The sequence below is a fragment of the Micropterus dolomieu genome, linkage group LG13, assembly GCF_021292245.1.
Source record: "Micropterus dolomieu isolate WLL.071019.BEF.003 ecotype Adirondacks linkage group LG13, ASM2129224v1, whole genome shotgun sequence".
Lineage (NCBI taxonomy): Eukaryota > Metazoa > Chordata > Actinopteri > Centrarchiformes > Centrarchidae > Micropterus > Micropterus dolomieu.
In genome coordinates, this window is record NC_060162.1 from 28,376,666 (window position 1) to 28,389,747 (window position 13,082).

A 13,082-nucleotide genomic window follows, 5' to 3' on the forward strand; every position below is an offset into this window, starting at 1 on the left:
TTCAGTCCAAGGAGAGCTAGAATGCATTGTAGAAATTTTGGGGTACCTCAGGCCACAGTAAGCTCAGACTATTTAATTTCACGTATCTGTTTTAATGAGGAGACATTTTTGAAGAATACTGTTTTGAGGGATACTTTCCAAGCATTGAGCCTGGTCCTGGTGTCATCCTTTTAAGAGTAAATGCTGCATGGATGTGTAAGAGCAGTTGTGTGGATCTTGATTTGATGCAATATTGAGGCATTCTATGTTTGGCCTGTAAAATCTTTAACTCATTTGGACTGTCCTGCTTTGCTGAACAGAGGGACATAATTAATTTTCGGTTTTCCTTTTTACAAGTGTATTCTTTTCTTTTTTAGATTTATTTTTTTAAGTACATGTTTGTCTCATTTACTTGCTGAAGGAGAAATTTAACACAATTGCTCTCCTCACTGTTTATTCTTTTTCACGGACATGTCTCTTTGGTGGTGTGATGGAAAGATATGTTTTGCCGTTGTTCAATAATTTACCGTGTTTACTATGTTACTGTTGTAAAAAGGAATTCTCCATTTCTAGAGTTGAAAGCTGTGTTAGATATTTCTTATCTGATGCCCTTGACTGGAGTAGGGGGGTTTGGTTCAGGTCCTTGGTTCAGTCATGGGTCATTGGGTTGTGACACTAGGTTTCCTCAGTCTGCCTGAGGCACCTGTATAATTATTTAGCCTCACAGAGGATACATAGCCTGCCACACAAGTGCTCTTGGTCTTACACCCTACAGACTGGTTGCACTCTGTATGTATTACCTTCTTTGTAAAGAATAAAACACTTAAAGATGTCCTGGTTGAAATTCCAGAACAGTGGTATGAAGTGCATGTTCTGGAGAACATAATGTAGTATCTTTGAGCCTACATTCAATTAAAGCTATATACTAAACTAAAAATAATTTGATATTCTTTACACCTCTGACTGAAGGAAACCTAGATGCTTCCTGTAACTCTTCAGCAATTAGCAAAACTACATATATCTTTAAGTGAAATGTTAAGTTAAAGGCATTTTGTGCAAGCGACCATAGATTCTGTATATAGTATTGTCAATGTCTTGCTTCACTTGCAATAGGATTATCAGAGCCAACAGTGAATGGTGCAGTGTTTCCTGTAGGATTGTTTTCAGCAATAGTCACAATTCACAAAACAAGTAAACTTCAGTGTTTCCCGTAGGATGGAGTTGTAGCAGCGGAGGTGAAGCTAAATTTTTGTCAGAATATAAAACCCCAACACGTGTCTCAGCAACATTGCTCTTGTGTCCATGAGCATGCCATGCACCTTAGAATAGCTTAAAACTGTAGTGTTTTCCCAGTTTAATGTGGGCTTTAGATGAATCTTTTGGTGTTGGTTGGGGGGTTTGGGGTACTCCCCCAAGAAAATGTTATCATCTTGGGCCATTATTTTCACCATATCTCTGAACAAATAGTTGGAAAAGCTGGAGCAGATAATAAATAACCAACAGTCAAAGATCAGTCTACTGGGGAGGAACCCTTTAGATCTGCATGTTTTGAGCATCAACCCCTAAAACCCTGTTAATATGACCTCAGGAATCATTATAGACACGATTGTTCATGTGGCCTTTTGTGTCTTCATTTTACAGCTTCTGACATTTATCTGTAGACATTAATATTAAAAGAAATAGGCAACATGAGAAACCTCCTCCCTTCTGAGGTGCATTTTATTTGCACGTTAAAATCCAAAAAGAAACGTCTCCTCATCAGCTTATAAGGACTAGTTTGCTTCACTAATTAGCTTTACTAACCTCAGCTCCTCCAGTCACCTCAGCTCCCTCCTTCTTTTCCAAAACCACTTTTTCAGACTGAAAAATAATTGAACCAGTCTGTACAGGACAGAGCTGCAGGCTACATCAGTTTAGTCTAAGTTTGTACCTGATGTTCTCAACATTGAACAAGTAGTAATAAAATACAGCTACCAGTTACTTTCTATAAATTGAGCCTCACTTTCTGCTGCTGATGGCAAGGAAAATGGGATAGGAAAATAAAACCCAAGGCGCACCGCCGCTCCTGAATGCTTATATAGGAAACACTGTGGTGATTATATGTATAACTAGCATATTATCTCAGATGACAGTAATTCATACCTGCAATGAAAGGGTGTAGAAGTGATGGTGGCCTACAGGTTATCTAGGTAAGAAAGTACCATTCTTATCTCAATAAGCACAACAGCTGATTATACCATGTGCAAGGCGAACCTCAACCCTGCTTGACATTCATGTTCCATGAATGTCAAGCAGGGTGGAGTGAGCTCTTCATCTCTTTATTTGTGGAATTTGGGAGGCCGAGGAGGGAAATGAGGCGTTATGGGATTGACCCAGCGTGTCTTTCCGTCAGTCTAACGTCACAAGCAAGCTGTTCTCACTAAGCTGAATGAATCAAGAGATAAGCTATAAAGGTAACAAAGGTAAGCTATACCCGCAGTGCTCTCAGGAAATGTATTCTAAAGCTGTCTGTAAGGTTTACTATCTTCTTCACACTTCATTCTCACAACACACAAAGGCCATCACCTTGCTGGGCTTGTCCCGACTTGGCTGGTAAGCTCTGATGTTTTCTGTCTCTGCACATCTCATGTCAGAGGTTACAGAACACACATGCAGACTCACCCTGCTGTTTTGCTAATTTCTTGTGTGATGTATAATTGCAAGAAGTGCAATGAAAACAACATGGAAATCTGCCCACCAGAGGTGTGTTGTCCTCATAATAGTCTGTAACTGTGTCTGTCTACTGGTGCAATGAGCTAAAGCAAGCTTAAACATTCAGTGGAGCTGAGGGGAATTGCAGAGGCTGTAAATACTCAGTGTAAAAATGTCAGCAGCTTTAAAGGAAATTTGCTGTTCTTGGGTTTTATTTTCCTATCCCATTTTCCTTGCCATCAGTTTTATCACTTATGATAACATTGGGCTTAACAAAGTAATTGCTACAATCTTGGAACAGTATTACATCGTGTCTACATAAGAGGTGAAGCATGAGCAGCACGTTAGCAGATCAGCAGCAGTCCTCTGTCTGTTTCTACACAGGATGCTTTCAGGCACAGTTCTGAGTGTGGGTCCGTTTCATTTTGGCAGCGTTCAATCACTGTAGTTGCATATCAATCACATATAATGCCTGGTGCCCAGTAGTGAATTTTCAAATCTTAACTGATTTTAAAAACATAGGATGCATGAAAGATTTAAACAATTTTTAATATTTAATCCTAAAAACGCACACACCAGAACATTCGAGCCTCCTGTGCAAACACAGTGTTATGAGGTAACAAACACAAGCAGTCAGACATCGATACATGGTCAAAACAAACTGACAGTTCATCTAGGTTAGCTACAACTTTATTTGGAGGTAAAACCAAAACAGTGCGCCCAATATGTCTTGTTTGTTTGTTTCGTTCTCAGATCTCAGTATTTACTTTGGTGAGTACAATGCTACCGTAACTGATAAAACCATTGACCACAGCCAGGACAGAGTAATTAAATCAAAGTAATAAACCATAAGTTATATAGTAACCTTGTGTTGTAAATTGATAAAGAATTCTACTTTGTACCTTGTATATCAGTTTGCTCTTAATGGAGAGACTGTTCTGGGACGTGTTCGCTTGGCGCAGGAGCTAGAGATGTGGCGAGGCCGCTAACCTCCGCCCTTAGAGATGAAATGTGAGCAATGGTAACTCCAAAGTTGCCTTTTCACATGTTGCATGTCTTTAGCCTGCTTGCTAATGTTATTTACTGATAGCCTGCATTCAGACATCAGCTGGTTTTGTTGAGTTGGCAGGTGTTAAACATGCAGCTTCATTGTGAGAACTGCTGTGTACAATCACCAAGGCTGAAGTTAATCTAGCTGTAGATGGTCAAACCCCCTTTAAACTGGATGGCAGCTTAAACCATAATGTCTGGTTTTCTCTTTCTACACATGCTAAATACATGTTCTAACCCTTTATCTTCTGTTTAGTTATCTCTAGTTCAATGTCACCAATATATTTTTTATATAAAACCCCCTCTCTTCTCTACAAACTTTACAATAATTTTGATGACTCATCCTGCAATCATATACATACGGAAATATATTAGATAAGATAAAGAAATGCAATTTCTTGTGACTTTAAATTCCACTTATATAATGTTTTCAAAATGTGGAAACTAGAATTAAAGCTGCCCGTTTACATTCAATGTTGCAATCCGGCCCAGGACCTTTGCTCATTTTTCTATTAATTCATAGGGTCTGTCTTTTTCAGTAAGGGAGAAGGAGTAGATGCATTGTTGTAGATACAGGTAATTGAACTTGTGAATTAAATTTGTGAATAAAAAGACATGCAATGTTCCGTTCCTAACCAAGACAGGAAAAGTGTATTACACAAGCATCCTAACTTCGTAAAATAAACTCTAAATAAATAAACTCTCCTAACTTTAGGAGTCGCAGCCTTTATGACCTTCATTATTAACTTTCCCAAGAGGGCCCACAATATGGGTTTCTGTTACTGTCAGTGAGGGAGCACAGGAGGAGCCACCACTGGGTTTCCTCTGCTCTTTGGACACAAGAGGTACCTTTTTCTTCGTATAATTTGTCAGAGGACTTATTTTCTTTTTTTTATCTGGCATCAAGGCTCCGCTGGATGATATAAGATATATTAGCCCACTCTATATCTTTATTCTCGAAAGTTAAGCATTGATGTGAATGTGGATTTCTTTAAGTTCAGCGATAGTTGTGGTTTTAGCTCCATTTTTTGGTGTGTCTCATTAAAACTACCAAAAAACAACAGTTGAAAGCTGTTTAGCTCAGTGAGATGAGAAAAGTGGCATTGGTTGCTAGGTAGACATAAAAGTTGATAAGTGATGTTGGATTAAGTATTTAGGATTTTCTAATCTGAGATAAAATAGGATTCCTAAAGTTAGTTAGGATTTGCTTCTGTAATTCCAAATTGGGAAAATCCTATTGTAGACTCTTCCTATTTTAAGATTGAAAGTTTCTGTAATACGTCCCCTGGAGAGGATCTTTAATTAGAGTCAAAGCAGTACCAAACAGGGGTTTAAATTTTTCTCCACACTTGTTATAATGAATTAATCAAAGGCCATGTCCTAATAGAGTTTTCCTTGATTTGATCTGCTCAACATTTCCAAGATTTTTCCGAATATTACATTACCCCTAATCTCACCTTTGAATATTCGTAGAGGATCATACCATTTTGGTTATGGGGGGGTGCTCAACATCTAATTTAACATAAAACTACCGGTTTTCTCCCAATAAGTTAATATACAGCATATTATGATATAAATATCAACATATAATGCTATAAATAAACGTGAAAAGAAAGAAGCTTATAATAAATCTAAAGCTAAAGTGTAAATAAATCCAAAATTGTACCCTTAAGTAGGGGTGTGCACATCTATGTTGTAGCGTGTGTGTGTGAAACAGAGCACCAGCTTTGCAGGATGTTTGAATCATTTATCACCATTGATGAACTACACAAAGAATATTACAGAGTATTCAAACAGTACTTGGAATAGACCGGCAATGAACCGCAATGTGCATACAATTCAAGGCGGGCATACACAACTCTGTACAAGACTGGTGACTAATGAATAGAGACTGCAGCTCTGAGGCTTCTCGAGATTAAAGCAGAGCTACCTTCACCTCCCGATTCCCTACTATCAGTCGAATACAGGCAATCCTTGACAATTCTGATTCAACTATGTAAATCCTTAGTCGGGGACAAAGCTAGTAACTTTACTGCAGTAGGCTACCACCTGCTCTTCATTGCTTTCATACTGTGGGAAAAACTCACTTGTGTTCAGTGTATACTGATGTATTTTGCATGAACACTAAAGTGCTGCTACAAATGTGTGTGGGTTAAAAACTCCCACTTGGAAAACACTTTCTTTCTATTGGTTTGTGTTTTCTCTGGTGGAAGAATCTGAAGAATGAGACAGAGTTGCAAATGAGCCTGACACACTCGCACAAGCAGACACATGCAGACATATACACACACTTAGAGTTAAAATCTCCTAAACCAGCCACAGCTGCTTATCAATATTGCTGTCGAGACTAAATATGATTTAACTTGAAACGCGATGGACAAGAAAACTAATGTTTATTTATTGATGGCACTGAAGCACCGTATTAAACGGGTCCGGGAGTGTTTCTCATCAGGCTCTGTCGGCTCCTACATGCACACACAGCGGCAGCAGAGGGAGAGGCTGCGCCGTCGCGATGGAGACGGTGAAGTTAAGTTAGTTCCAAACTAAACCACTCGAGTTGCCAAAAGCTACGCTCATTACTGTAACCATGTGCACTAAAATCTTCACGAGTAAAAAAACAAAACTTTTTCAATACAACTGTGTGTAGGGTAAACATGTAGAAAGGATTCATTTAAACTGCTCTGTCCTCAGTCTGTCGTCCTGTATGTTTTATTCAAACACAGCTAACGTTAGCTTGGCAGCCAAATGTTAAAAACAAGCTAAATAGAAAGCTGTCTGAAGCATAGACTGGTCTGTAGTCTTAAAATTGGGCACACTATAAACTCAGCTGCTGGCTGAGACAAACCAGCCGCTCCTCCTTCAACCAGGTAACGTTACCTGCAGGCAGGGAATAACAGCAGAGAGGAGGAGGAGGAGGAGGAACAGAAACAGTCGGATGTTATGAATTTACTGTATATATAGTGACTTTGCTGTTGTAAGCATTAATGTTGTTGCTCTAGAAACAACATTTAGATGTATTTAAAACACTAAATTCTAATCCTATAATGAATTTAACAACAACCAGACAGTCGGTGGCCGATGTGCTAGCAGATATGGTTAGCCTCATTTGTGTTGCAACGCTATTGCAAACTGCAGCGTATCATATACACGTAAAATTGCTGTTTTGTGTACAACAGACACGGCTTTTTCAAAGCATGTATATGTGACGCCTGAGATGAAATCGGGTTGATGTAGCAGTATAATCAGTACATGCAGAGTCAGGGTCCAGCACAGGGGAATCTGAGCCAGAGATAGGCCAACTCAGAGCTGACAATGAGGGATTTTATTTTTATGCACACACATACACACTGCTCTATTTTATGGGACTGCATTGTCGTTTCTGAGTATATTTAAATGTTTTAGCACTCCGACTGACTCAGGCTTGTCCAGCCTGGTCTTGTTCAGTGCAGTGGTGCCTTGCATATACAAACTTAAGAGGCAGGTGTCATAAAATGTTTCTTGAAGCTCTTCAGCATAATGAAATTGACTGTATACAAGTACAACACTATATATTAAAATAACTGCAAAAAGTCTATCTCTCGCCCCCACACGGTGTTCGCATAAAAGGCCTCTCCGTCTCAAAGTCCCGGGCTGAATTTCACTCACAGTCATCCCTGGTCACGTGGGCAATCCAAGACTAGGTCAAAACCTAATATATGTGTATGGTCAATGTGAACGTGGGAATGTGAGTACATAATTGAAGATTTCTGGTAATACAGTGATTTCTTGCTTCTTTACAGAATATTTTCTTTGTACGCCCCCTGGCCTTTCAGAGAATACTGCAACAGATAGCATGTTGAGCATAAATGCCTCTGTGTGTGCTGGTAGTTCATGTGTCAACTGTGGAGGCTCATGCCTGTGGAAGCTTAAAAGCTCAAAGCCTCCTGAGGATGTAATTGAGGGATGATTTTGGTGTGAAACTGACACCTTTATGAGGGTAGCACATTCTAACGTATTGTTTAAGATTCCTGTGCACACATGCTTGTGCAAATAAAGAAGTAAAACAGTCAGAGTAATATCAGGCAGTTGTATTAATTTCTTGCACAAACAAAGTAAGGTCACAGCCATTGAACCTTTACCAAATCTTGGTTGGGCATGAAACTTTCTTAGCTGAAGTGTTAGTACAAACAATTTGACACAAGAATTTAAATGTAGTTCATTCAGAAAAGTTAAAGGTTCTTGAGAGTATTAACTTTAAGAGAGAAGGGAAAAAGTCCTTGCAGCTTGCAGTAAGGAACATTCAACTGTGAAGATTTCTACTATACCGTGAAATATCCTATTAGTCAAGTCAGTAACTTGTTGTTAGCATTGCTGCAGCAGTAGTGTTATGATGGAAAAAAAGTGACTTTTCTCACTCTGACTAAAAGGCAGTACATCTGGTTAAAGCCCATCCCCTTCTGTCATGCCAAGTTGCGCTGTGCGTTGTCCACCCTGCTACGGTCCCTGTAGTATTTCTGACAAATGGTCCCTTGTGTGACTTTCATGGACAGCACATGTCTGGAGAACGGGGTTCACAATTACCCAGTTGTTGGTAATTTAGTGCGCTGTGATTGTGATAAGGCTCTCTGTTGCACATGAGGTCCACCCAACTGTAGAAAAAGCTATGAATTTGGCATTGCTCCAGACGAGAGACATTACCCAGGACGTGTATGGGTTCGGATCCATGTTTATTAAGGTCAATCTGGCCTGGGTTGGGTCCAGTACCGTGGATCTTAGTTCTGTTTAACATTATATGTAATACCAGAGCCAACTCGATCCAAGAAGACCCAACTTTTTTTGTTGTTTGTCAAGGAACAGTTGCATGATATGTAATTTTTACATTTCTGTTTGTACAATATAAAAGAAACAAGATACATGTGTAAATTTATGGACCTGTCCAGTCGAGGCAGTGGCCGCCCACCCTGAGTCACTTTTCTGTTCAAGGTTTCTACCTGCTAAAAGGGAGTTTTTCATTGCCAGTGCTTGCTCATGTTGGAAATTGTTGGGTCTCTGTTAATATCACAAAGAATATGGTCTAGCCTTTCCCTTCCTCTGGTATGAATTGACCTTTCGCAAAGCCACGCTGCCCTTAGTTACTATTGCTACTTAGCAATAGACTTAGCGCAACGCTGCCACTGTCACTGCACACCCCCGGAGAAATATTGTCAAAATTTTGGAAAAGCGATCTCAGAAAGAAGCAGACAGAAAGGTTTGCATTTATAGATCATATTCTGTCAAACTGATCTGAAAAATAAAGTTAAAAGCTAAAGCCAACGCATCACTTGATATTTGATACAAAGGACAATGATATTAAGGATAAACACTGTTCCTGTGAAAAGCAAAAGCAGTAGGATTATATAACATTACATTCAGTAGTAAGTTAGCTAGCGTTAGCTAACTAACATTACATTAGGAACAATACACAGCCTTCATTTTTCTGGATTTGTTTTAGGTTTTGGAAATTAATAAAAGTAGTTCTCCTTTCAACCTCTCTGCGTAGTTATAGTAACTATTAAAAGTGCCCCTGGAACAGCATTTGACTATATTTTGTAAAAAGTCAGCAAAAAAAAGCTAGAAAATGAAAAGGAGTCAATGGAGCGCAGCCATGAAAGTGTCGGATTAAAGTATCAATTAGAGTCAGTCCTAAACTGCGCTGTGATTGGCCAGCTTGGGTCTTCGGGGCGTGGCTTAGCAAAGGGTGAATACCACATGCAATCTAGGAAGTTTTACAGTTGAATATATAAGTTTAGGATCCTACAGATGTGTTTCCATCAGCTGGGTTGAGGTAAATAATCTGTCTACCTAGGGCTGGAGAATAAAACAATAACAATAATTAGCGCGATATAATTATTTTCAATAACAATATAACAAATAATAAATATTCAATATATGTTTGATTTTATTCACTTGAATCATACACGAATTAGGACTTAATGTTTTATTAAAATGGTTATTTTGTTGAGGAAAAAGGACTGAAAAAAAGCTTTTACTAAATTTTACTCATGCATATGTGTTGAAAAAGATTTTATTATAATTGTTTTGAATGTTCTACCTCAGATATGTAAAGTGATCCACTGTTTGGCATCAAGTGTTGACCATAAAGACGAGTTTAAACCACAATTAACCATCAGGTTTCTTCAGCTTTCTCTCAGTAGCAAAAAGGTTCCTTACTGCTGTAGGTTATTTTGTTTCAGCTCATATGAGACCGTATTTCTTGTTTTCCAAAGCAAGATGATGACAGAGATTTTTATAAATAAATTTATAGCAGAGAATCTCTGATACGGGTGCAGCAGTGCATTTGACAGCTCTGGGGAAAGTTATGTTGGATCTCTGCTGACAGCCCTTTACAGCTTAATTTCAGTATTTTTAAACCCAATTCACAATTGTTGAGCAATGTTTGTTGCATAAATTCTTTATGGACAAAAGTAAAAAGATACCCATAAGTGAGTGTGAAACCTTTTTAGTGATACTGTGGCTGGATTTTGGCGTTTCCAGACAGCTTTTCTAACAATTATTTGCTGAATTTGCATAAAAGTGCAAAGATAGAAACATAGCTTTGTGTTTCCCTGTTGCATAGTAACTTTTGGAAAAAAAAAAACAAGTGTCCTTCTATGTTAACTGTCAAGAATCACTCTTCTACTATTATATATAATAATATTATTATTAGGTAGGCCTACACAACAGCTATTTAAAGCAAATGTCACAGTCAGTCTCTCTGTCCTCTCTTCAGCCAGGTTCCCCAGGCCCTTTCATTGCCATTTTCTATCCACCCACCCGATGCCCTCGGACTTTCCCTCCTTTCCACATCACCTGACTGCTCCACCCAATTACACACCTGTTCCAACTTCTCTTATCAGCCCTGCAGTTACCTGACCTTCCCTGCTTACCTGTTTCCACGCTCCCTCATCAGCCCTGCAGTACTCACTTCCACACAGCTAACTCATACTGAACCACAAATGTAATCAGAGTGAGTCTTAAGCCAAATCCATACTTTCCACATTTGTGACTGTACACATAGCAAAAGTGCTAACCGCGCATGCTTAGACAACAAAATGGATTATCGTTTGAAAGAGAAGTTTGCCACTACCCACATTTATATAATTTGTCTTTAAAAGAATCCATTAAGAATACAAAATACTGCTGTGAGGTTGACGTTTTCTTACTTATTACCCATGCTGCTGCTGCTTCTTCTTGATTTTTATGGTGGTTGATAAATAACGTTATGGTGTATTACTGCCACCAACTGGAATGGAGTGTGGATTTTCAAGAACGGTGGATCCGATAAGACATGTATTTCTATTCTGCTTATCGGTTCCTAACTTTTTGCATATTTCAGTCACGCTTCCGATTGAACTGCAGTAAGCATTTTAAAGTTCATAAAATGCCTGCTACACAGACCTAATGTCATGTCATTTGTTCCGCAGTACATCAACACAGCATGCGAGAAGAGAGTATTTCTGTTCACAGGACCATGGGGGACCACAGCAAATGCTAACAAAACACTAAAAAAAAGACAATGACACAGCAAAATGCAACACCTGCAGTAAGGGTATTTGGTGCAAGGGAGGCAGCAGTATTTAGTATTTTTAATATATATAATATTTGAAGTATTTACTTCAAATCGAACTGGAATCGATATAACTGATATGATACCCAACCCTACTACTGTTTTTTTTTGTATTATTCTTTACACTTGTTAAAGCACTTTGTAACTTGTTTTTGAAAAGTGCTCTACAAATAAGGATTATTATTATATTATTATTACTAGAGAGTGGATTACTTTTGCTCCCTCAAAAACTTTGCTCCAGCAAACCCCTTAATCTTAACATTCTCCCACAGAGAGGCTCAAGGAGAGCAGCAGAAGGCTGTGGTAATACTGAGCGCCCCAGTGTGAATGTTCGCCAGGGTGGAGTTGAGAAACAGCACAAAGGCAAATTTCCCAGGAGCAATAATGGTGAAACAACACACAGTGTACTAAAGGTTGAACTGCAAGATATGCAGTTTCACGCCAGTTTTACAGCTTTCCCCGTGCAGTGCACTCCCCCCCTTATCTGAGGTGGAAAACTAACAACAAACAGAGATCAATTATCCACTCCTTTGTAGCAGTGTGTCTACATAATCTAGTCCTGCTCTGTTTGTAGAAAATATCAAAGTGTCAACTATTAAAATGAAAAAGAATGACATTTAACATGTGGAGACAAGGTCAGTGTGTTTTGGACTGGAAGCAGATTTCATGCAGTAGAGGTTTTAGTGAGTTATAACAAGGAAGTGACAAGTTGTTCTAAATACCTGGATGACAAGATGGCAAAGTCCCCACCATCTATCAGCCGGATCTTGCAGAAAAGCACTCCATTGACAAAAGGCACTGCTGTAAGCTCCTCCAATGTGAAATGCACTTGAAACTTGAACTTCTTCTTTTTCATCATAAAAGACATTGTTCCCAGCTGCTGGAGCGTGCTCATTGTATGATGAAGGCCAATAAATGAAAACAGAAAAAAAGTAAATAAATATACTGTATTTGGCTGTAAAGCGGGGGCTGAAAATCCTTTGCTTCAATGTGAATCATTTCTGAAGAATTGTTTAGACCTGGAATTGAAAAAAAAAACACTTGTTGAACTCGCTGAAGTTACTGCCTGAAGCAAAATACACTTGGTTTCATTTGCAACTGCGTGAAGGTTTCTGGAGGAATGACAGCAGTGGAAACCATGTGGGGGGTTTCTACATTACAGATTTAACACAACACATGCTACATACCATTATAGCTTTGTCTAATAAAATAGATATTTCTGAGTTTTAGACAGTATCTCAAAAACTCCGGATGTTTGCCGGTGATTCTCTCTAACATTAACAGACTCTCCCAGCGCAGACAGCTGCCACGCAAACACTGAAGCCTCTCGGCGACTCAGTGCAGGCTATCGTGTCTTTCGTGTAAACTTCCAGCAAACCTTACCGTTCCGTCGGTCTGCTGCTCCTCATATTTGGGAAAACAGCACAGCTGTGTACCCCTGCAGACAACAAGTCTGGGTTCCTGGCAGGTTTCTCAGCTTCAGCGCATCTTCACTAGCGTTTCCCTCTCCAACAGAGAGTTTAAAAACAGTCTGTCAGCGGGGCTCAGTGAACGTCTCAGATCTCACGGGGCCAGTTAGGGACCGTCCACAAAGTCTCAGCAGAGCTTTGTGTGTATAGAGCATCATCCACACTGAAATCTAATATATGTGCATTTCTGAAAATGTCATAATGTATATAGATGTGCTAGAATCACATACCAGAATGTCATATGTATATGTATATAATTATTGTGTGTGTGTGTGTGTGTGTGTGTGTGTGTGTGTGTGTGTGTGTGT

The 13,082-nt window shown here is 39.1% G+C and overlaps 1 protein-coding gene across 1 annotated transcript in view; it reads right to left on the reverse strand.

The window, feature by feature from the left end:
- Positions 1-12,810, reverse strand: part of fam102ab (family with sequence similarity 102 member Ab) — a 30,033-nt gene extending 17,223 nt beyond the window's left edge. The window contains exons 1-2 of the mRNA XM_046067204.1: positions 12,689-12,810; positions 12,028-12,324 (exon numbers count right to left, since the gene is read on the reverse strand). Of these exons, the coding sequence (XP_045923160.1) occupies positions 12,028-12,200 (173 nt within the window). The 5' untranslated portion in view covers positions 12,201-12,324; positions 12,689-12,810. The remainder of the gene's footprint in view (positions 1-12,027; positions 12,325-12,688) is intronic.
- Between the last annotated feature and the right edge of the window lie 272 nt (positions 12,811-13,082).